We start from the raw sequence: 21669 nt of genomic DNA on the forward strand, positions 1-21669 counted from the left end.
CTTCCACGACCAAGGAAGGTGTTCACACTCTTAAATACTCCTACTTGCCATATTCCTTGATTGATTATTCCGCTATGCATCTTCTACACTAAGAATAACTTAAGTATTAGAGGTATAGAGGCCTAGAGCTCTCCATTCTTTGTCTCAGCAAGAACCAAATTAGAGCCTAACACATGGAGTTGCCCAAGCCACGAAACACGATATTAACAATTTTTATTTAAAGATGTTGGACAAGTTAACTAAAAGAAAGAAAATGATGGAGAAATTATCGAAGGTGATAGGATCGGGTATAACTAGACCTTCAATTCGGGTCCTGCATTCGCTCCAGATTTGTTGCCTCGACAAGCGACTCAAACGATACAGTTTCGTTTAGACCCGCACAGCCTCGGCAAATACCTCTTACGAATCTTACGATACCATTTTTCAACGGTTCCTCCGGCCAAAAACAAAACAAAAAGAGCATTAATGAAAATAAGAAGTCACTTGCGTAACTGCTGTCAAACAGTTCAGGCACAATTGTTACGCCGAGAAATGCTGATAGGTCCATTGGATTTCGACTCTTGAGAGGGACACAAAAGAATAAACCCACCATTGCTTAGATTACATTGGGTTTTTCAGATATTTTCTTCCCTGAATAGTCATTTATGGACAGATATAAAATAATCAACAATTTACACTAGAAGGAGAAGGAGAAACCCATCTTCGCTCCCACTCTTACAATTCTCAATAACCAGGTTGGTTTTCTCATCTTCTGCGTTAGGCTTTGATCTTTTTTCTCTCAATCTGTTAAAATATTGGTAATTTTGTGAGACCGAATTTATAATAATGCAAAATACTTGTGTTTTTCCATTTTACCGTTTGTATTTTCACATATCACATATCCTTACCGTTCCATTCTGTCTCACCTGCACTTAATTTAAGTTGAGATTTACATAGTTTAGTCTTGTATATTTGGATTGTTTCAAGTGTCCATTTCTTTTCTTTTGTTGCGGTTTTGGATGAGTGATTATAGCTAACTTGCATATTATTGAACTATTTGTTTAGTTTGCATATTGGGAATAAGCCGAGAACAATGTTCTATACCGATTCTTTAATGTCAAATACTCTTCATGTTGTCTTCTAGTGCCATGACCCGAGCATCTTTCATTATGGGCATTGGTATTTACTTCTTGTATCATCTGTTTCTTGGAAATTACTTCCCTTGTTGACCCTAGCGATTCATTGATAGTTGGATATGATTGTATTCTCGCAGGTAGCTGTTCTACATAGGGATTACTCTGTCATAAATTTTGTAATTTAGCGGCTTCTTATCATTTTTAACAGTTATAAGCTTATAGATTGCCGTCATATTCATGGGCACACGCTCGTATACATTTCACCAGAGGATGTGATCTGAAATTGGTCAATATGTTGTCATGTTAAGAAAAACAAAGTTATTAACTTTATCCTCTAGCTGTGTGAGAGCTTGTCTGAGATAGTGGAATGGAAAAGAAAAGAATAGATGACTATGAACCAGGTCCAGTTCCTTCACCAAAAGCATTGGACAGATTTGGATTTGTAAAGCAGGAACTTAATACCTCTCCTGATGGTTTAGCAAGAGGCAGGTCCGCTCATGAATATGAGAGGTATGCTTTTCTTTTCCTAAAATCACATAAAACTTTTATGGTGAAGGATTATGTGTGATCGATCAACCACTTCATTTTGTCCCAATTCTACTACTCATCCATCTTGTTCATTAACACTGGTATTGATTCTTTTAAGGGAGGAAAGAAGGGTTAGAAAATGGAGGAAAATGATTGGGGTTGGAGGGAGTGATTGGAAGCACTATGTTAGGAGAAAACCTCATGTTGTCAAAAGGCGTATAAGGAAAGGAATCCCTGATTGTTTAAGAGGTCTTGTTTGGCAGCTGATCTCTGGAAGTCGGGACCTTTTGCTGATGAACCCAGGGGTTTATGAGGTATGCCTCTTTCCCTGCCCTGATAAATAGCCTTGACAATAATTGTACATGATAAGTGAAAGATATAGCATTTTTACAATGACCATTTTCTCATATATCTCCATGGACTGCATGAGTTTGTTTTTATTATTCAATTGATCATGGGAAAGGAATACCCTCCCCTCTCTTTGCCACTTATCATAATTCTGTTTTCAATAAATATTCTCCACTTCTCATGGTACGGCTAGTTTGGATTAGGGTTGTAGGTTCTTATTGAAAAATTATGTGGTTTAACTTTTTAGTTGATTGACAGTTAATGACCTGTGTTGATGATATGTGGTTCTCAGTTTTGGTGACTCAGAATTTCAAGTTATCGTGTGCTTTTCATTATATATATATATATATTTAATATGTAGTTTGACCTGGCTTTGATAACTTCATGCACCAAAAGATTTTGACTCAAAGTCCAGTAGTCTTTGCCTGAGCTGATCTAATGTTGGCCAGCCTGGGTTAATTGTCAAATTTTATCGGGTAAAGAATAATTGAGGTAAATTTCATTGAATATAAATAAGTGAGCACTAAAATGAAAATTTATGCCATGGTATAGTTTGGGGTAAATATATATTGCGAGGAAAATGGAAAAATCTTGAACAAAATTACAAATGGAAAACTTACCAAACATGTTTCTTTTGTGGTAATTCCCATATACATATAATGAGCATATAGAATTTTAGTAACAAAGCAAATAGCTATTGTTCTTTTTTTATAAGTAAAAATATTATATATATATATATATATATATATCAATAGGAGTAACCAAATACACTGGATGTATACAAGAAAATCCCTAACCCATACTAGAGAGCTCCTATTGCCCTAAAAGCCCACGAAAAACTACCCAACATACATCAAGCCCGAGTTAGAATAAATCACACCTCCCCAACCCCAACCCAATGTTTCCCCTAGCCCAACCTCCATCTGAAATACCCTCTATCCGAAAGACTACCCAACATACATCAACCTCTATGCCCTCGACTTGAGCTTCCACCCTTAGCTTCATAGTTGATTGCACAAAAAGGACGCTTCAACTCCCTGCTTTTCTTAAAGCTTGATTTGGTATCATGCGAGTAGCTCGCCTCAATCGCAGTGATTAGAGTTTTAAACTGGTCTTTACATCCTCCATGTGAGATTCCCACAATATACTGAATCTCATTAACCTTTTGCAAAACTCAATCCGAAGATGATCCATCTATATTGCTTAATGGAGGAAGAGATACCAAGGGGACAACGTCTTCCCCTGATGGAGTGCCTGACGTAGTTCCAAATGGTACCAACGATAAACCTTTGTTCAAATCCTGTGCCTCCTCAACAACACTAATGGTACTCTCCATTGGAGATTCTGGGTTGGCAGCAAGTCCCTTCACCTCTAGCGACCTTGTGTGTGCAACTTCGACGGACCCTACTTTAGACGTCGGCATTACACCATGATCACGTGACGAAACCAGAGCCAAGGGTCCCATCGTTGTTATCTGTGTCTTCCCACCGTGCTCCAAGCCTTCCACAGACTCTGCTCCTGTCGTGGACTTCTCAGATACCCAACTTGTCGCCTTCTCCGCCAATACGACTGGGGACAAGTCAGAAACCTCCTCCAAGTGTTCCGTGGAAGCTTGCGTGCATTTCTGCTTAGGAGTTGTTGTCACCGACGAAGGAATGCCTGCGTAGGGGTCACCGGGATCAACGATGGAGGTTACTGGCGCCAAGATGAGGGTCTCCTCTAGCCCAGGACTTCCGTTGGACCTTGAGATTGGCCCGGAAGTGGAGCCCTTCTCAAACACGGGTAAATGGAGCTTCGGCCTCCATTTTGGGTTTGGAAGGCGAATGCAGCCCAGCCTAAGTTTGGCCTTCCCTTTGTCTGGCCTCAAACTATTACACCCAGCAGACTTCCTTTTTCTTATTTTTAGATGCCTCATACGTTGGCCCAAGCCTAGGCCCAAACCTTTGATTATCTTAAAAATCCAAGACTTTATCTCCTTTCTAAACAATTTCAAATCCTCCTTCACGCCCGTTACCTCCTTTTTCAGACTATGCAGATACCTCTGCAACTTGTTTTTTCCTTGGCAGCTATCCATTTCAGGTAATTGGGGTCTTGCCCCTTCCCTCTTCAGACCAAGTCCCTCCAAAAGTTCCCTTGTCATGCCTCCCTTTTTGTGTTTTTGTTCAACCGCCAGAGGATGACTCGGAACTCCATGCGCTGTCGCCCTCTTCCTTGCACCACCCACCGCCACCTCTGCATACGACTTGGACTGCCTCACAATCTCCCCCTTCTCTACCTCTCTGTTCATTTGTGGTGCAAGGACTGGAGCCTTCTTAGCCAAACTCTATTTTAACTCCATAGAAAAGCTCTTCCAACCCTTTCCTTCCGGGATTGCTAAGAGACCACGACCCCCCTACCACCACCATAGTCGGTTACTTCCAAAAAATGCCCATAAGCGTTTGACCTCCTATGAGCAAACAGAGTTTTGATTCCATCCCTATAAGTCTTGAAGAAGTCTTTCCTTCCCTCCGATAAAACACATTCTTCCACTATACTGGCCAGCCAATAAGCACTGGCATGACTGAGCACCATCTCCTTGGATACCTTCCTACCCCTTTCTGTGATACGACAATAATTTCCACCTTCCATAGACAATATAAACACCTTTGATTCTATTTAAAGGTGTTTAAGAATGCCCATGATTATCCCAAAGCTGCATAAACACCTTTCACCAGATCAAACTTCCCATCGTTGGAGTGAGACCCCCCAAAAAAAACCAGACTGCTCAAAAACTTGATCGCCGGAGATGGTACCGTGTCAAAAGTCTCTTGCTGGAGTTGCCAGTCTTGTCTATGTCGGTGGAGGTGCCGGGAACACAGATCAGCCGCCTGAGGAATGGCTAATGACGGAACATAGAGATGTTTATTTTATAGTTCCAGAGACGTTTCAATGCATGCGAAACTTAACATTATCAGAGTGGAAACACATTTCGTAGGACCTGGATAGACTTTATATAGATTTGAGATGTAAACTTGACATCTAGATAGTGCTATACACCTTGATAATGTGAAGTTCAATAAGTCTTTCGATGACTTCTTAAGAAAGAGGACCAGCAGCAATGCTCATTTCCTGTTCAGCATCCTAACAAAATCTGCTTTTTTCCTTCCTAATTGGAATCAATATTCTTGGCTTTGGGTGATTCTTTGAACACTCTAGTTATTTTCATTTAACGCTCTTCTTCCTTGCACAGACACATGCACATATATTAATGCTATGCTGATGAAACTTTATGTTCATGCAGCAACTAGTGATATATGAAACATCAGCTTCAGAACTAGACATAATACGAGACATTTCCCGTACATTTCCCTCACATGTTTTCTTCCAGCAGAGACATGGACCTGGTCAAAGGTCCCTTTACAATGTTTTGAAGGCATACTCTGTCTTTGACAGAGATGTTGGATATGTTCAGGTTTGATTGTTAAATGTTTGATTACTGTACTATTTACCGTGTCTATGATACTGAATGGTATGGAAGTGAAATGCAGGGAATGGGTTTTTTAGCTGGTCTGTTGCTTCTTTATATGAGTGAAGAGGATGCCTTCTGGTTATTGGTCGCCTTATTGAAAGGAGCTGTCCATGCCCCAATGGAAGGCTTATATCAGGTAAACTCTTCTCTACCAAGAACATCTTATTCTCACTCTTAGAGGAGTACTCAGCTTTGCTTGGCACCTGAAAAAGGCTAGGTTATAACAATGACTTTCGGTCAATTGCTAGGTCGGTCTGAGGGGATTTTAATCAATATAAGAGGTGAAGTTGTTTTTCTTTCTTTTGATAGTGAAAAAAAATGATGAATTGGATATGGGTAGATCAATAAAATAAATCGGGTTAAGCAACTTTATCATGTGAGTAGTTGTTTCTCAAATAATATCAAAATGAAGGATTGCCAGCCATCAAGTTCCTTTAATAAATCATGAACAATAGGCATGCTGGGTTGTGTGTTGACTTTTTTGCTTAATATTGTCTCGCATCATTACACCCACTTCACTGCATTAGTGTAGAGCTTTACAGTTTGTTTTACTTAATGTTCATGTCCTGCCTAAGGAAACAGGGCTTCACATTTTACTATGATAAATAGTGCTCTAAAGTGGCTTAGTATTAGTCAATTTGGAGCTGCTTCAAATTAATTTTCTAACTATGCCAGATTATATGTCTATACATGGTATCTTTTATATTATCATATGCTTGATGCCGGAAAGGATATTCTACGGTATAAATATGAAAGGTTAGATTCTTTTTTTCCAGTAGCAAATTATTATTGTTTTAAGCAGGCATAGTTACATTTTGCACTCTCAACCCACCACTATTTGTGATTTTCACGATAAAGTATGGAAAGTTGCGATGTTTGCCCTAAACGACTAATAGGTTTTGATGCGCACCCTCTGCTAAAATCTTGCCATTAAGATTGCGACACATGGCTCTTTTTTGTCCATCTAAATCATGAGATTTAACCGAGGGTCTAGATTGAGACCTATCAGTAGGTTACGGTGACAGAACAAAAGGAGTGGTACTTTAGGGGTGGTTGCAAAATGTAATTTCCTCTTTTTAAGCATTTTTAATTTGTTGCTTCTACCCTAGTTGTCTGAGATGTAATAAATGCCAACTTTAGGTGCAGATGTTAGAAGTTGGTAGAGACAAAAAAGTAAAATGTGACGGGGAGAAAGGTCACACCATCTACTAATTTGACTACAGTGAGTAATATATATTTGATTCCTAAATCTCTTATGATATGCTTGTTATAGGTGGGGCTTCCTCTGGTACAACAGTACCTTTTTCAGTTTGATCACTTGGTGAAAGAGTATTTGCCGAAGCTGGGGGAGCATTTTGCCCAAGAGATGATAAATCCCAGCATGTATGCAAGTCAGTGGTTCATAACAGTCTTCTCATACTCTTTTCCATTCCATTTGGCTCTTCGAATTTGGGATGTCTTTTTGTATGAGGTTAGTGATTGGTATTACCATATTTTTTCCTTACAAGCTTTAGGAACTTGCTATTTATCTGGCATTTTTATTTGCCAGGGTGTTAGGATAGTTTTTAAGGTTGGTTTGGCCCTACTAAAGTATTGTGTTGATGATTTGGTGAGTATCAGAGGTAATGTCTGCTCAAGATTTGAATTAATAACTTTAATTCCTGCTTTTAATGGTTTTTTGTTTCTGTTTATTAGACTAAATTACCTTTTGAGAAACTCATACATGCTTTGCGTAACTTCCCTGAGGATGCAATGGATCCAGACACGTTATTACCTTTGGCCTACTCAATTAAGGTTCCCTCTTTTGTCCCTTTCACCTTTAAATGATGCGGGCTTATGTTTGGATCTGATATTTTTAGTTTAATCAAGCCATTTTATATTTTCTTCTCATATGCACCATGACATTAACGCCAAAACAATTTTTCAACATCTCACATAAGGTTCAGCGTTTTATAATATGGGTATTTAAATACTGCTCCAAGATGATTCAATACATATATAATTAATGTTATTTAAGTGTTTGTCTATGCTAGTAGTTTCCATGGAGATGAATTGGCGATGGTTTTTATTACAAGGAATTTAAGTGCCTTCAATGAGCTGAGAAAATAAAAAAGAAGTCGATCCATATTTCTTGGATTTATATACAGTGATTTTTTGTACTACAGAACGTTTCCTTTCACTTTTCTCATGTTGGGGTTGGGATGTTCACGTGGGGCGAAGCTGAAGTTGAGTATATGTTATATATGTTATATGTCTAGTTCAATGTCCATTCAATTATTCAGTTGTCCCCCTGCCCTCCCCCCGGCCGCCGCAAAGAACAAAAACGTAGATTGCTTATTAAATAGTTCTTGCATTATGTTTCCAGTGGGATTAGTGAGGACCGAAGTGCCATGTCTGACACCCTTAAGCTATATAGGGACTCCACATATTTAAATATTTGAAACAGAATCTATAAGATTGCCATGCAGGTTTTTTTCTGGAGCTTGAAATGCTTTAGTTGTAGTCTGCTGGATTTTCTTTCACGTTTCTTATTTTTGGTTATTCATGTATGGCTTATATAATGATTAGGTGTCCAAGCATTTGGAGGAACTGAAGCAGGAGTATGAGAAGAAGAACGGAAAGACAGCTCAATCAGCAGAATCTAATGAAAAGCAGGAACAGCCACAATGAATGCGGAGGAGCTTAAGAGATACTAGCCTATCCATAATTTCCAAATTCTTTGATTCTTTGTCTTGATCGTATGTTGTTAGCAGAAACCTTTGTTAACCGCATCGACTCATCTTTAATCATGTGATTGTTCGTAGTTGCTCGCTCCAGTGTCCAGTCATTTCCGTAAACAGAAATTGATTCTGGAATTTTTTATTTTTATTTTTTTGTTTGGAGTAATAAATTAATTAAGACACCAAAAATCTACCTTTTGGTGACATATTATACCGAGTTGTTCACCATGCTCTTGAAGCCCTACTTGAAAACACTACTTGTCCTAAACGATTAAGTAGTCAAACTTAGATTGAGAAATGATCTTATTTCATCCCATCATTATAAATTTTTAAAATTTTTATACACAATATAATAAATAATTCAAAATTTTCAAATCTTAAAATAATAATAATATTAAAAAATAATATTTTATTTAACTTTTAACTTTCATCTCAACTCATTATCCAAAAGGTACCTTAAAATGATGGAAATAGTTAGATTTAATCATTTGTATTTGTTTTAACACCCCCACTTAATGAGTAGGCTCAACGAAATATTTAATTAAACGAAGTGGAATATTAAATAAAGTGGAATGTAGAGTCAAGTTTTAATCTCAAATATGATGGAACGAAGTGAAATCATTATTTGCTCCAAAATGTTGAATTGATAATTGATAATTAACGTGATATCAACACAGCCGGTTTAATTTTTGAAAAAGAAAAAGAAAAAACTGGATCCCATCATACAATTGTATATATCCAGTTGGATTTCAAGATTACTGAGCGGTGGAAGAATTTTCAGGTGACCTTGCTGCAGGCGAATTCAGGAATGGCTTCGGTGGAATTTGCAAGGATTGGAAGTTGCATTCTAACATCTCAATCACCTTACCCATTGATGGCCGATCTAAAGGATTTGTCTGAATGCACCACAGACTCACTATTATCATCCTTTTTACTATGTCTTCTTCAACCTCTCTTTTCACAATGTCTTCTTCATCCTCCCCCCTATCCTCGCAAGTATAAAAAATCTCATCCCTTTCGAGTTTGTTATATATCCATTGCGGAAAATATATCTCGCTGGTATGAGACACTCCACCATCATAATTTTTTCTTCCGCCAACCATTTCAAGAACCAACATGCCATAGCTGTAGACGTCAGACTTGTGAGAAACACCACCAAAGCTCCGACTAAATACTTCCGGTGCTATATATCCTACAGTTCCTCTCATTCCCGTCATCGACACAATACTATCTTTTGTTTTGCAAAGTTTAGCAAGACCAAAATCTGAGATTTTTGGGCATAAATCTTCGCCCAAAAGTATGTTATGAGGTTTTATGTCGAGATGCAGAATCCTTGTCCTACAACCACGATGCAAGTACTCTAGTCCTCGAGCAATGCCAAGTGCAATTTGAAACATGATGGTTTTGTCCAAGTGACACTTTGTAATCGAAGATCCGTCGTCATATATGAACTTATCAAGAGATCCATTAGGCACAAATTCATAGATCAGAGCTCGTTTAGTCTTCTCATAGCAGAAACCTAGAAGTGTGACTATGTTGACATGTGACGTTCCACTGATGCTAGCAACTTCATTAATAAACTCTTCTCCATTGCCTTTGGACTCGCTTAGGACTTTCACCGCCACGACACGCCCATCGGGTAGCTTTCCTTTGTATACAACACCATATCCTCCACGTCCTACTTTATCTTTGAATGAGTTGGTCAGTTTCTTCACAGCTGAATAAGTGTATCTCTTTGGGGCAACTGATCCATAGCTCTTTATCATTTCCTCAGCATCAATGTGATCGTTCTTTGCATCTCTTTTCACTCCGACCGTAGTATTACTTGACGAGCGTCGTCTCTTAACGCTGAAGATGATAATCCCCAAAGAGATTACTGCAATCCCAACCACACCTGTCAGGCCAACACGTAAAAGAAGGGTTCATGTCAAACATTTCATGAAGGCACCAAAAAAATATAAAGATATGGCTTTTCATTCAACGTTGGAGCAAGAAAGAAAGATAAGATAAATAATACTCTAGATTATGAAGATGATCTCCATACCAATGGGAATTATAAACCTCAATTTGTTCTTCCAAGATGCTTCTGCAACAACAAGAACACAGAAAGTTAAGACTTGTTTATAGCAGCAGCAATCATAATTAGTAATATATTATCCATAAGCCCCAATTTTACATACACCAGTGGGCCTCTCATCTAAAGCTTGTAGCCATCCACATTCATAGCGTCCGAAGGACCTCCCAATTAGGCCGAGGATAATGGCATGGGTTTCGATAAACAAGCCTGTCGTGGAGGTACATGAGCTTCAAGCATATGCATGGGACTTGAGAGTAACTTTTGGGTTGGATTCCGACAGGAATATTAAACACCCAAAAAAACAAAAAAAAGGAGCGCGTTGGCTAGAGTATCTCAGCATGTTGCCTGCCAGCTAGGCTTGGAATGATCTATATTCATTATTCAAAATTTAGAATTATTTTAGATACTTTCAAATTAGGAATACGTGATATTATTAATTTATATTATTAAAAAATGCATAGTTAAGTAAATAATTTTAATGATATAATATTTTTTTATGTGAAGCTTTATCATCTCCTCAATCAACATCTTCACGTTATCATTCCCCATATTGGCATCAACGTCAAAACCAATGCGATAGCTAGTGGTTGTACACAATAAATATAGGTGGTTGTACGCAATAAATATGGAGAAATGTTAGATCTACATATAAAATTTTTATTTACATATATATTGACTTAGTTTGATATAAAATGTTATATTTATTTTACAATAAAAAGAGTTTTATAATAATTTGATATCTCGCATAGGTACTCATGCTAGTTTGTAAATTTATTTTTATAAAATTTATATATTCATAGCGTATTTTTCACAAGAAAAATACTTTAACTATAAAGTGATTATATAAGTGTAAATTTACAAATTAATGTGGTTTGATGTGATATATCATATTGTAAAGTTATTTTTATTATAAAATATATCAAATGGATCACATGAAATTACGTCAATTTAAAAATTTATTTCTATATATTATTTTTATGTGGCACTTCTCTTTTTATAAATATACGTTAAATTAGGTTTACAATGAACACGAAATGGTAGAAAGAAATAGTAGTATGCATGCATTGTTAAATTCAGAGTTGACGAAAAAGAAAGTCTTGTATGTACTGACGCGATCGAAAGCCGTGTTGAAAAATAACCACTTTTCATTCTAGGCAAAATATAAGGTAAAAAAAAAAACATGCCAAAATCCAAAATTACGTTGGATTATTATTAGCTGGACAGTGGGTTCTGGGGTGAAAAGGACTTGGACATAATCAAAGGCCAATTAGAGGAGTTGGTGGGACAAAAGAGAGTATTCAAATAGACATTAGGTTCATCATTCAAAGTAACTATTCTTGACGCGTGTCGCCTCTCATTCGGAAATCATAGATATCATGACTAATTGATAGGCTATTTGTAATATCTGATGATTTGGATTTCCTATTTCAACTTTAGCTAATTGCAAGCTTTTTTCAACAATGAACATGGATCGAGTTTCTCGATGGATTCCCTGCTGCATCTTATGCAGCATCCCACCTTGTTAATCTGGATCGCCATGCAAATCAACTACTATGCTATATAATATTGAACTCGAAATCCGCATCGGAATGATGAACCTATTTAGCGGGGATTTAACGAGGAAAAGAGCTCTAAAGGGAAACGAAAGAAGCCAAAGGTACTAGCTAGAGACAAATCTATATACTAGTAACTGGCTGGAATCCAAACGATACAGGTATGAAAATAAGAATAATGCTACATACAGTCGTGAAATACGCAAACATCATGCAGTCGCTTTGAAAAAGAGTGGGATCCACTATTAAAAAATTAATTTCTTTTCAGGTGGGTCCCTTATTTATTCATTTTTTTCAAAACGACTACACGACGACTGCACGCTCACGACTGCAAATATCATATAATGAGATATGAAGTGCCAGAGAAAATGGATGCGTACCTTTTCCTAAAGTACACAAGAGCGGAAATGTCCCAGTTTCACAATGGCAAGCAAAATCATTTCCCCTCGTACTGTTAAACCCACACTGCCCGCCGGACTTTTGACATTGATCGCACCTGTTGCTAATCTTTGCATCCCACTCCAACATGAATCCACCATCAATAGCTTTAATCAGAGCAGCTTCAGTTGAATAGCCAACAGCTGCAGATCGCGCAACTGGCACTTTAACGTTGTTCATGCACATACCCAACAGGCTACTAACGTTGTACCTGGCAACATCGGTATTGTTTGCTGTGCAATCTAACTGAACACTATCAGTCTGATTTGCTGAAGAATCGGGAACAGTGCAATCGTAGTAGAGCGTCAGGTTCGTCGCATCCGTATAAGAAAAGAGGGAGTAATCTATCGTGGTGTTAACGATCTGAGGAGGAGAAATGGTTTTCCAGTAATCCGTTCTGGCAACCTTCAGAGTCCGCGACACGATGTTGACTTCAAGGACTCTGTAATTCATGCCCGTGATGTTGAGCTGTGGGACATCGCCGCTACAGTTCAACTGAAAGCTCGGATGACCGCAATAGCTCCGCCGATTTGATTCCCAGAAAGGGTAACCGAGGTTCCGAATGCCCGCACATTCAAATGGCGCGCCGCAAGTGAGGTATTGTTCATCATTGTTTGCGTATGAAGATGATGGAAAGTGGATTAAGCCTATGGATATTATCATGGCGGACAAAGTGATGATTTGGACGAGATGGGTATGCATTTTGAGAGAGATTGGGAAGTAATCATAGAGAAAGATGGAAATGGTATGAGTTCGTGGAGCATGATAATAAAAGTAGTGGGCTTTGACTTGGTCAATTGATCATTAAAGTGGCATGTGCCGTATAGAATGGGAGCTCTTGACAATTCGAAGCGTTCTTTGCACGCAACCTTGATTGGTGTCGAACTTGACTAAGGGCAAAAGCCTGTTTCCACTTTTTTTTAGTCCTGGTTTGCAAAATTGAAGTCTCTCTTCTCATTTTATTAGGTTGTGTTTGGATGTTGAAGTGAGTTGAGTTGAGTTGAGTTGAGATGATAAAATATTGTTAGAATATTATTTTTTAATATTATTATTATTTTAAAATTTGAAAAAGTTGAATTGTTTATTATATTTTATATTGGGATTTGAAAAAGTTGTAATGATGAGTTGAGATGAGTTGAGATTATTTTGAGATCCAAACGAAGCTCGACTATGTTTGAAAAGTGGAGTGATCTCATATTTAATATTTTATTATTATTTTATATTTATTTTTTATTATATTTTATTATTATTTACTAATATTCAATATTTTTTTATTATTTTTTTATTACTATTTCGTCACTATTTACAGGTCATCTGAAATCACCTCACTATCCAAATGTAGCCTTATTCCTTCTTATCCAAATATTTTTCAATTTCAAATTTTTAAATTTTTTATCTAATCATTAACTAATCATTATGATTTCTCCAAAATTTTATATAAAACACAAAAAATAATTCAATTTTTTCATATTCCAAAACAAAAATTATATTAAAAATTTATATTCTAACAATATTTTAATTTTATAATATCTTGTTTATTTTTTTCTCTCATTTTTCAAAACCTCATAAAATATCTCAACTCAAATTATTTTAATATTATTCATAAATTATTTCATTACTATTCACAAACATCTCATCTCACTATATATCCAAATCATGCACTAGATGATTCTCCTATTTTCTGTTCCATGGTTCCACTCAACCCTAGGGATCATGCTTGAATATAAAAAGTTTGACTTATTTTTTTTTTTTTTTGTAAGTAGTCAAGAAATGGAATTGAGATAAAAAGTTTTATAATTTTTGTGAAAGTATGAGCCTAGCTTTAAAAATGTGTTTGGATAATAAGCTCGTGAATATTATTTTTAAAATTTTATATTATATAAATTAAAAATGAAAACAAAACAAAACAAAAAATAATCTAGGTGGCCCGAGTGGGGTGGCTACCATTCATTTTTTAAATGAAAAAAGTTATCTGCAAGCGGCATGCGTAACCATGGGGGAGTTGGTGCCCACGTGGAAAACGAAACGATACCGTTTCAATCAAATGGAAAACGATCCGTTTCGTCCCCATCCTTCATCTTCCCACGAACACTCATTCCAAATTCCCTTCTTTACAAAATCCATGAATCAAAGGCGAATACGTGACTGCATTCGACTTCATCCCCCTCTACATCATTCCATCAAGCAAAGCCTTGGCCTCTGACGACGTCTTCAACTTACACAAGCTCTGAATCCTTATGTTATAGGTACCAATACCAGGGTGCACCCCATGGTCCTGCATCAACTTCATAACTTTCCCAACGTCCTCGAACTTTTCCTCCTTGTAAAACCCAACAATTAAGTTCCCATAGCTCTTCGCGTTTGGCTTTGCATATTTCCTCTCCATCTCGGCCAACACTGAGTACCCGTAACTTGTAGAATCTGAATCCCAAAATGCCTTTATCACCGTGATGTATGTATCCAAACTCGGCTGGATGAAATAAATCTTAGGGAACTCGAGTTAAATCCGTTTCAGCTCCTTGTAATCCTTGGAAAGAAGACAAGCGAAGAGTAATGCATTGAGGGACTAGACAGAGCAGTCGATGAGCAGTTAGTCCATTTGCTGAAAACGGCCTAGTGGGGTATTTTGGCTTGGCTGTAGAGTACAATGTCATGGGATGCAAAACGTTCGATTTTGAGGTCGGGGTGGGACTTGAGCTCCTCTTCGAGGAATTGGTGGATGGCGTTGAAGTGATTGGCGCAAGAGAGCTTGGATATGGCGACGGAGAAGGTGATGCAGTTGAGGTGGGAGTCAGAAGTGAGGGAAAAGGCACGACAGATCTCAAGGATTTTGTGGGAGTTTTGCTCAGACTTGAGGAGGGAGAGGGTGGCACATGTTTTCTCCTTAGAGGTGTGAGGTGGTGGAGTTAGGGGATAGAACTGACGACGTGGAGAAGTGGTGGCGTTAAGTGATAGGGCTTGATGCGAGGGCTTGCCAGATTCTATCTGCAGTTTTTTTTAAAGTGATAGGCTGACGTGGCAGGACGACTCCCCCGCGATTATCCACCGCAACTATACGTAGAAGAACTGTTTTTAAATTTATGTATTTTTATTTTTAACACATTTTAAATAAAAAAAATGAAAATGTGTCGAGGTTAGAAGTTTTGTACATTTGAAAAAGAAAATTAGGACAAAAATTTGAAAATTGTACCAAAGCTTGTGTTAGTGTGTGTGTGGGGGTGTTTTTCAAGAATCAATCTTGGGACAATGAACTTTCCATACCTATTGGTCATGACAATCTGTGCAGTTTGGATAGTGAGTTAAGATGAAAAGAGTTAAGATAAAAGTTGAAAGTTGAATAAAATATTGTTAGAATATTATTTTTTAATATTATTATTATTTTGAAATTTAAAAAAATTAAATTATTTATTATATTTTGTATGAAGATTTGAAAAAGTTATAATGATTAAATGAAACATTTCTTTATATCTAAACGGGCTAAATATGGACCTTTTTTTTTTACCATACAAGAATTATGGCAATAAACTTAGGTAGGTGAAAGTGAAACCCAGACGACCTAATATGTAAACTAAGGAATAGATCATAATTGATAAATCTCTTCTAAGAAAGTTTTCTCTCGTTTTCGTAAACCCATCATCGTTTTTAGGACTTCGATCCGTTCGCAGGGAGGAGGGGGGTTGGAGCTTCGGCTCCACCCACCTCCCTCCCTTGCCAGCCTCAGTTTCTGCCTAGGCCTTTTTTTTTTTTTTCGTCTTTCTTGTTAACTTTAAAACTAGTCGATTTGCTGCTTTCTAACAAGCAAGGTTCGACACGCGCCCCGCCAACAGCCTCCCCAGGCGTTGATCTTCAAGACGGCAGAAGAAATCTATCCATACGAACGACGCGTAATCCTCACGCGTGGTTTTTGCCATGCGTGAGTTTCACTTGCCGTCCCGCCTAGGGAAGCTTCTTGCCGCCACGTGCAGCACCGTCGAGATCAACGCCATCGAATCTTCTTGTTCCAACCTTCGACTCGTGGTGGCTCTTTGCCGGCTATTTAGTTTCAGCTCCTGGTTGTTTTCCTATGTTTCCGCTTTTCCTAACCAGTGATTGAGTGAAAGTGGATGAAGTTCCTTCCAGTCAATCCAGACCAATACATTGCAGTAACTGCAATTTCTAGTTGCAGTTTTATAGTTTGTTCAACAGACTATTTAAAAATCATCATCAAGCTATCTCCCCTCGTGGGAATTGGATTGGAGCCATTCTTTTGGCTCCCGAATCTGCATTTTATTTTTCTTTTTCTTTTTGGTGTTGTAATATGTTGGTTTTGGGAAGACTATAAAAACTCCCACCCCAAACTTGTATCCTACCGTTAATTTATCTATAAATGTCTTATCTTGCTGAGAAAAAATAAAGACGACTAAATTTGTAAAGTCATTTATTGGGCTTGATTAATTAAAGTCCTGATTTCGTGTACTTTCTTTATATCTCACTTTGCTTAGAGCATTGACAATATGCCAAGTTAAAATTTTAGGTAGAACTTCAATTTTTGGTTATGGTCAAAACTTTTGGTTAGGTTAATTCACATTGAACTAGACATCTTAAAATTAAAATAGTAATATAATATTATATATTTTAATAATATTTTATAATTTTTTTAATATTTTACAAATACACTTTATATATTTCTTCAAATTGGATTCAACCACCATATGCCACAAAACTTGAGCAAAATATATTACATACTGTTGAAAAATGAAATAGAATATGATAGAAAATAACGGATTATTTATCAAAATTAAAATGGATAACATAGACTTTAAAATAATTAGATAATATAAATATTAAAATAACGTATAGATTTTTAAAATAGATGTAAGATATTACAAAACAACAAGAGCATGGAAAGTAACATTTATGTATACAATGTATGATGTGTCAAAAACCTGCGCACCTGACATAAGATTAAAATATAATAATTGTTAGAAATGATTAAAATATTAATTTAGTGAGTGAATAATATCTGGCCAAATATGACTAGGGATCTTAATTTAATGTGACTTATATGTTGAGTTTTAATAGTATGACTAATTCAATATAGAGTTTTATTCATTTCTATCTAAAGTACGAAGATGTATTAACATTTAACTAATCCAATACAAATACTAGAAAAACACAGGTAAATTAACATCCCAACAGCAGTACTACTACTGCTACAAAAACAAAATGTCTCCGTTTTCCTAAAAACAAAACAAAAAAAAAAACATATTCACAGAAATCTTAAAATAGCACACATCTTTCGAAAAATTTATTTCTTAACATTTCTGACGTCATTTGAAAAGATTATAGTTCCACGGTCCACCACTTTTACAAACCCCATGCAAAAAGTATATTTTAAAAATATTTCTCAGTCATACAACTGAAAAAAAAAAAAAAAAAAGGTCTATCAAATGGGATTGACCGGAGAATGAACGAAACCCATAAATTCTTGGTTAAATCTTGAATGAGAACAACGCATTAAATTGGCCTTCAGTTGGGGGGCTGGAGAAGACAAGGAATATAAAATATAAATCACGTAGGGTACTGTTGAAAGCTATCATGAAACTGACGATCGATCCTTATAAGTGAGAGAAAAAGAAACCGAGATACTGGGCTCTCATGAATTCGAGACCTCCTTTATTTTCAACTCCAAAAAAAAAAAAAAAATGTGGTCAAAAATATTCCATGGTATATTCAAAGCAAAATATTCTAATCATAACAAAAATTATATACGTTTGACGTGGCTCTGATCGATTATAAAGTTACTTTTGTAAACTTAGTTTTGTATAATCCATTTTTTACTCTAGCACCCATCTTTTCGTAATTTCACATCACAAGATTAGAAAACATTTCTCAATTTTAAATTTTAAATTTTTTTTTATTTAATTATTATTCAAATACAAAAATCAATAGAGTGCCTACAAACCTACAAACTTAAAAAAAAAAATACAAAAAATTAATACAAATTTTACAAATTTCAAAATAAATATAATATTAAAAAACTATATTCAAATAATGTTTTAGTTTTTGTACCATTTTATTCAAAAGTCTCTCTTTTACTAAAATCCAAAAAAATATCTTAACAAACTATTTAACTATTATTCACATAATTTTAAAATAAAAAATTTTATACATCGCTATCTTATTTTTATCTCACTACGTAAGATGTGACATATTTATCACAATTAAATAATTATTTATTACATATTTTTTTATAATTTAATAGTGATAAATATGTTACATACTACTTAATATGATCAAGTATCCAAACCAACTCTAGAGCTGACTTTTGAGATGGAAGAAGTATATAAATTCTGGCATGAAACATTGACTAATAATTAGGCCAAGAATCTCAAGTTGATCAAGAACTGGTTTTGATCCGGCCATATTTGGGGTGCGTCTGATATACAAAACAACAAAAGTCATAAAAAATAAATAGAAGAAAGAAAAAAAGAAAATATAATCTTCAATCTGGCAGCTGTTAGTGGCATGGAAGCAACCGACATGGATCTAGAAAAGTCTCTTTCTTCCATTAACGTTGATCTGTTCCATTTTTAGGCCAGCTTATTAGTTGACGCAAAAAACCAGAAAGCCAGCCTCGCAAACATGCACTGATACCCCACCGAGATATCATTTACATGAGAGATGTTTGAGCAGCTGAATTAATTCTTAGCTGATCACTTTTATGGCGAAAAAGCAAATAGAAATTATATTTTGGTCATGTTTCGAATTAATGGAGGTCGAAGGGAAAGAGAAAATAAACTGACATCTTATTATCTCTGGTGGAAAGAAATAAGAGAGGCAGATACACGTACAGATCCATAGATCAGGATTCTTGTGAATCCTAAAAGGAGTGGATCATCCTGCTTTTAACAGATAGCAGGGATAGGAAAAAAAAAGGGTCAAGAACCAAGGTCATTGACAATGCCATTTAGCTTTCTTTCGAGTACTTCTGAACATATCTGCCCCAACATGTGGTAGAAAGACAAGAGATCAGACAACTGCTCCACTGTCATTTTTCCCATCACATTCTTTGCTAACTTCTCTTTCTCCGCATTCAAATTCAATCTCTCTATGTAGGACCCTCCATTCCTCACTGTTGCACCCATCTGCTTCAGCCTATTCTCTTGTTGCAAGCTCAAAGCTGTGTTTGACTGCAATCCAGATCAAAATACAATATGGCAATTACAACGAAAGAAGGAAACCCCCTTAAAATAAGTTTGCATTAAAGAAGAAACAAAGGGAAATTTGAAAGGCTTCTTTGATTTGAATATCTCATGTACAATACATACCTCAAGAAATTCTGCTCCAGCTTCTAGTTCAGATTCTTTCCAGGAAGGAACCCCACGTCCAGTTGTGTAAATATTTCTTGCAATCGAGAAACTCTGCATAACAACTTTTCTTTTCTTCTCCATTTCTTGATCGAGCTTTAGCGGTTTTGGTACTAATGTTTTGCTGTTAAGCCTTTTTTGATAAGCAACAACCGCCTTCACAAACTCCTGCACAATTTCAATATGTTTTAATAATTATGCGAAATAAATAAACAAATCAACCATGCATGTCAATGAATCTGTTAGATATTATATCTTAGACGAGAGCTAGCTCATATGTGAAATGAATCATAATGAAACCTGATAAGCAAATGGACATCCTGGATAATCAAATTTGTCCGAATCATGCTGCCTCATTCTCTCTGGATGAAATTGAAGTCCCATGATAAACTTACCCTCATCAGGATTATAAGCATCCGAATCATAAAACCCTTCAATTAGACCATCAGGTGCAAATGCCATTGGCACAAATCGCTGAGCCAATCTCTTAACCCCTTGGTGATGATAACTATTCACCATAATCTCCATTCTCCCATCCTCCAAAGAATCCTTGAACCAATGATTCAAGGGGGTATTCTCCACCACCTTAACCACATGCCTATGCCCATCATAATGATCATAATCAATGTGCTTGACACTTGGCCTTTCTGGGCACTTCTTTGATAGCTCTTTCTCTATGTCTTGGTAAAGGGTACCCCCACATGCAACATTTAATACCTGTGAACCCCTGCAGATTCCCAGGTAGGGTATGTTTCTTTCTAGGCAGAGCTTCGCGAGCCTCAACTCTATCGTATCTTTTTCTTTATCAACAGCGGTATCACTCGAATGAAGCCCCCTGATTTCTTCCCATTCTTCTGGCGAAAGACCAGAGGTTTCATCTTCATATAGAGACGGATCAATGTCCTCTCCTTCACAAAGAAGAACACCATGGATGGGCTCGAAGCTCTCCAACAACATATGAACCCCGTTCACACGAGGAACAATGACCGGTACTGCACCATAGCCTACAATGAGATCGAGATGATATTCACCTGAGAATTACATATAGACAATATTAGCGTATTCTGGAGGGGAAAAAATTCCCGATGTTTCAAAGTTCTGGAGTATTCTTAAAGAGAGGAGGAAAATAAAACAACAATATGGTATTGAAACTTGATTATACAAGAAACTTGGAAGTGGAAGCAGAGAACGTACGTACCGACAAAATCTACGAACTTGTTTTTGCGAACGGTACGTCTAGAGACGATGAGAACGCGGGGGAGGATCACAGATAGATCAGAGGCCATGGCCGTAAGAAGGATTTAATATGGCTTTGAAGGCTGAATATACTGATCTGGCTGGAACGTTGTCTAAATATCCATATAAATACAATTTTTAAGGGGAGAAAGAACAGCTAAGGTAAACGGATTGATTTTATTATATTAATCATACATAGTTAGAGATCAGCCGGAGTATAAGAACAGTTGCATACTTGTGTAGTCCTGGCGCCGCGTATGTTGTTCCAAAATTCCAAGAACTCTGTTTGGCAAGACACGACTCAAGTCCCTTATGCATTTACAGTACCGTTAAATCTAAATTTAGTTTATTCTTTTTTTTTTAAAGAAAAAAGAAAAAAGAAATATCTGAAGTAAATATGTACTAAGCCTTTGTGAATTTACTACAATAATGCATTTACAACCCTCCTTTAATTGTGCACTGTCTACCCCTCAATCTTGGAAACTAGATCTCTAAGGATTCACGACATGATTCATTGATGCATATCATGTGGACCGTCGACCTCAATTATTTAATTTTATGTCACATAAGTTTGTACAAGAAATGTAATAAGTTTAATGGATAATGCCATTCTTTTGCAATATGGTAAGTAAAACTTGATATATATATATTGCCAAAATAAAGAGAAATTCCTTTTGGGGGGAATTAAATGTGATTTATGAGATCATAAAGCATGAATGGCATGAGGAGTTAATTCACTAATAAAGCTGGAAATCGGGTACACTTGGCAGGAGATATTGGTATCACTATCGCCAGTC

At 36.5% G+C, this 21669-nt stretch overlaps 3 protein-coding genes and 1 pseudogene across 7 annotated transcripts; 1 reads left to right on the plus strand and 3 right to left on the minus strand.

Annotated features, from left to right (window-relative positions):
- Positions 1 to 437: 437 nt before the first annotated feature.
- LOC108988020 (EVI5-like protein) lies at positions 438 to 8436 on the plus strand. Of its 4 annotated transcripts, XM_018961108.2 has the most exons (10): positions 439 to 734; positions 1045 to 1158; positions 1253 to 1625; positions 1762 to 1957; positions 5272 to 5442; positions 5519 to 5635; positions 6773 to 6970; positions 7049 to 7108; positions 7195 to 7293; positions 8068 to 8432. In XM_018961108.2, the coding sequence occupies exons 3-10, from the start codon at positions 1483 to 1485 to the stop codon at positions 8167 to 8169; spliced, it is 1086 nt and encodes a 361-aa protein (XP_018816653.1). In that variant the 5' UTR covers positions 439 to 734; positions 1045 to 1158; positions 1253 to 1482; the 3' UTR covers positions 8170 to 8432. The 4 variants fall into 4 exon arrangements, with proteins under 4 accessions (XP_018816654.1, XP_018816653.1, XP_018816652.1 ...); XM_018961107.2 differs by lacking the exon at positions 1045 to 1158 and having other exon boundaries at positions 8068 to 8436; XM_035691654.1 differs by lacking the exon at positions 1045 to 1158 and having other exon boundaries at positions 1324 to 1625.
- Positions 8437 to 8824: 388 nt separating this feature from the next.
- Positions 8825 to 13280, minus strand: LOC108988018 (LEAF RUST 10 DISEASE-RESISTANCE LOCUS RECEPTOR-LIKE PROTEIN KINASE-like 2.7). The gene is made up of 3 exons (XM_018961105.2): positions 12230 to 13280; positions 10264 to 10305; positions 8825 to 10113 (listed from the first exon to the last, which is right to left on the minus strand). The coding sequence occupies exons 1-3, from the start codon at positions 12987 to 12989 to the stop codon at positions 8975 to 8977; spliced, it is 1941 nt and encodes a 646-aa protein (XP_018816650.1). The 5' UTR covers positions 12990 to 13280; the 3' UTR covers positions 8825 to 8974.
- A 1099-nt stretch (positions 13281 to 14379) lies between these two features.
- Positions 14380 to 15225, minus strand: LOC108988003 (annotated as a pseudogene).
- A 3810-nt stretch (positions 15226 to 19035) lies between these two features.
- LOC108987940 (putative glutamine amidotransferase GAT1_2.1) lies at positions 19036 to 21174 on the minus strand. Of its 2 annotated transcripts, XM_018961018.2 has the most exons (5): positions 21108 to 21173; positions 20835 to 20985; positions 19937 to 20667; positions 19598 to 19804; positions 19036 to 19459 (listed from the first exon to the last, which is right to left on the minus strand). In XM_018961018.2, exons 2-5 carry the CDS (start codon positions 20920 to 20922, stop codon positions 19208 to 19210), a joined length of 1278 nt encoding a protein of 425 aa, XP_018816563.1. In that variant the 5' UTR covers positions 20923 to 20985; positions 21108 to 21173; the 3' UTR covers positions 19036 to 19207. The 2 variants fall into 2 exon arrangements, with proteins under 2 accessions (XP_018816563.1, XP_035543645.1); XM_035687752.1 differs by having other exon boundaries at positions 20835 to 21174.
- Positions 21175 to 21669: the final 495 nt, after the last annotated feature.

This window comes from Juglans regia, chromosome 1 (assembly GCF_001411555.2).
Source record: "Juglans regia cultivar Chandler chromosome 1, Walnut 2.0, whole genome shotgun sequence".
Classification (NCBI taxonomy): domain Eukaryota; kingdom Viridiplantae; phylum Streptophyta; class Magnoliopsida; order Fagales; family Juglandaceae; genus Juglans; species Juglans regia.

What these genes read in the sequence shown, in the direction of transcription:
- LOC108988018 (XM_018961105.2), bottom strand. Translation starts at nt 12,989, where the DNA reads ATGCATACCCATCTCGTCCAAATCATCACTTTGTCCGCCATGATAATA. An exon ending in CTTGTGTACTTTAGGAAAAG is followed by an intron (nt 10,306 to 12,229) that starts GTACGCATCCAT and finishes TTGTTGTTGCAG; the next exon opens with AAGCATCTTGGAAGAACAAA. An exon ending in GAGGTTTATAATTCCCATTG is followed by an intron (nt 10,114 to 10,263) that starts GTATGGAGATCA and finishes TTGGCCTGACAG; the next exon opens with GTGTGGTTGGGATTGCAGTA.
- LOC108987940 (XM_035687752.1), bottom strand. Translation starts at nt 20,922, where the DNA reads ATGGCCTCTGATCTATCTGTGATCCTCCCCCGCGTTCTCATCGTCTCT. An exon ending in CAAGTTCGTAGATTTTGTCG is followed by an intron (nt 20,668 to 20,834) that starts GTACGTACGTTC and finishes TGTAATTCTCAG; the next exon opens with GTGAATATCATCTCGATCTC. An exon ending in GATGTCCATTTGCTTATCAG is followed by an intron (nt 19,805 to 19,936) that starts GTTTCATTATGA and finishes GAAATTGTGCAG; the next exon opens with GAGTTTGTGAAGGCGGTTGT.
- LOC108988020 (XM_018961107.2), top strand. Translation starts at nt 1,483, where the DNA reads ATGGAAAAGAAAAGAATAGATGACTATGAACCAGGTCCAGTTCCTTCA. An exon ending in CAATGGAAGGCTTATATCAG is followed by an intron (nt 5,636 to 6,772) that starts GTAAACTCTTCT and finishes TGCTTGTTATAG; the next exon opens with GTGGGGCTTCCTCTGGTACA. An exon ending in CTTTGGCCTACTCAATTAAG is followed by an intron (nt 7,294 to 8,067) that starts GTTCCCTCTTTT and finishes TATAATGATTAG; the next exon opens with GTGTCCAAGCATTTGGAGGA.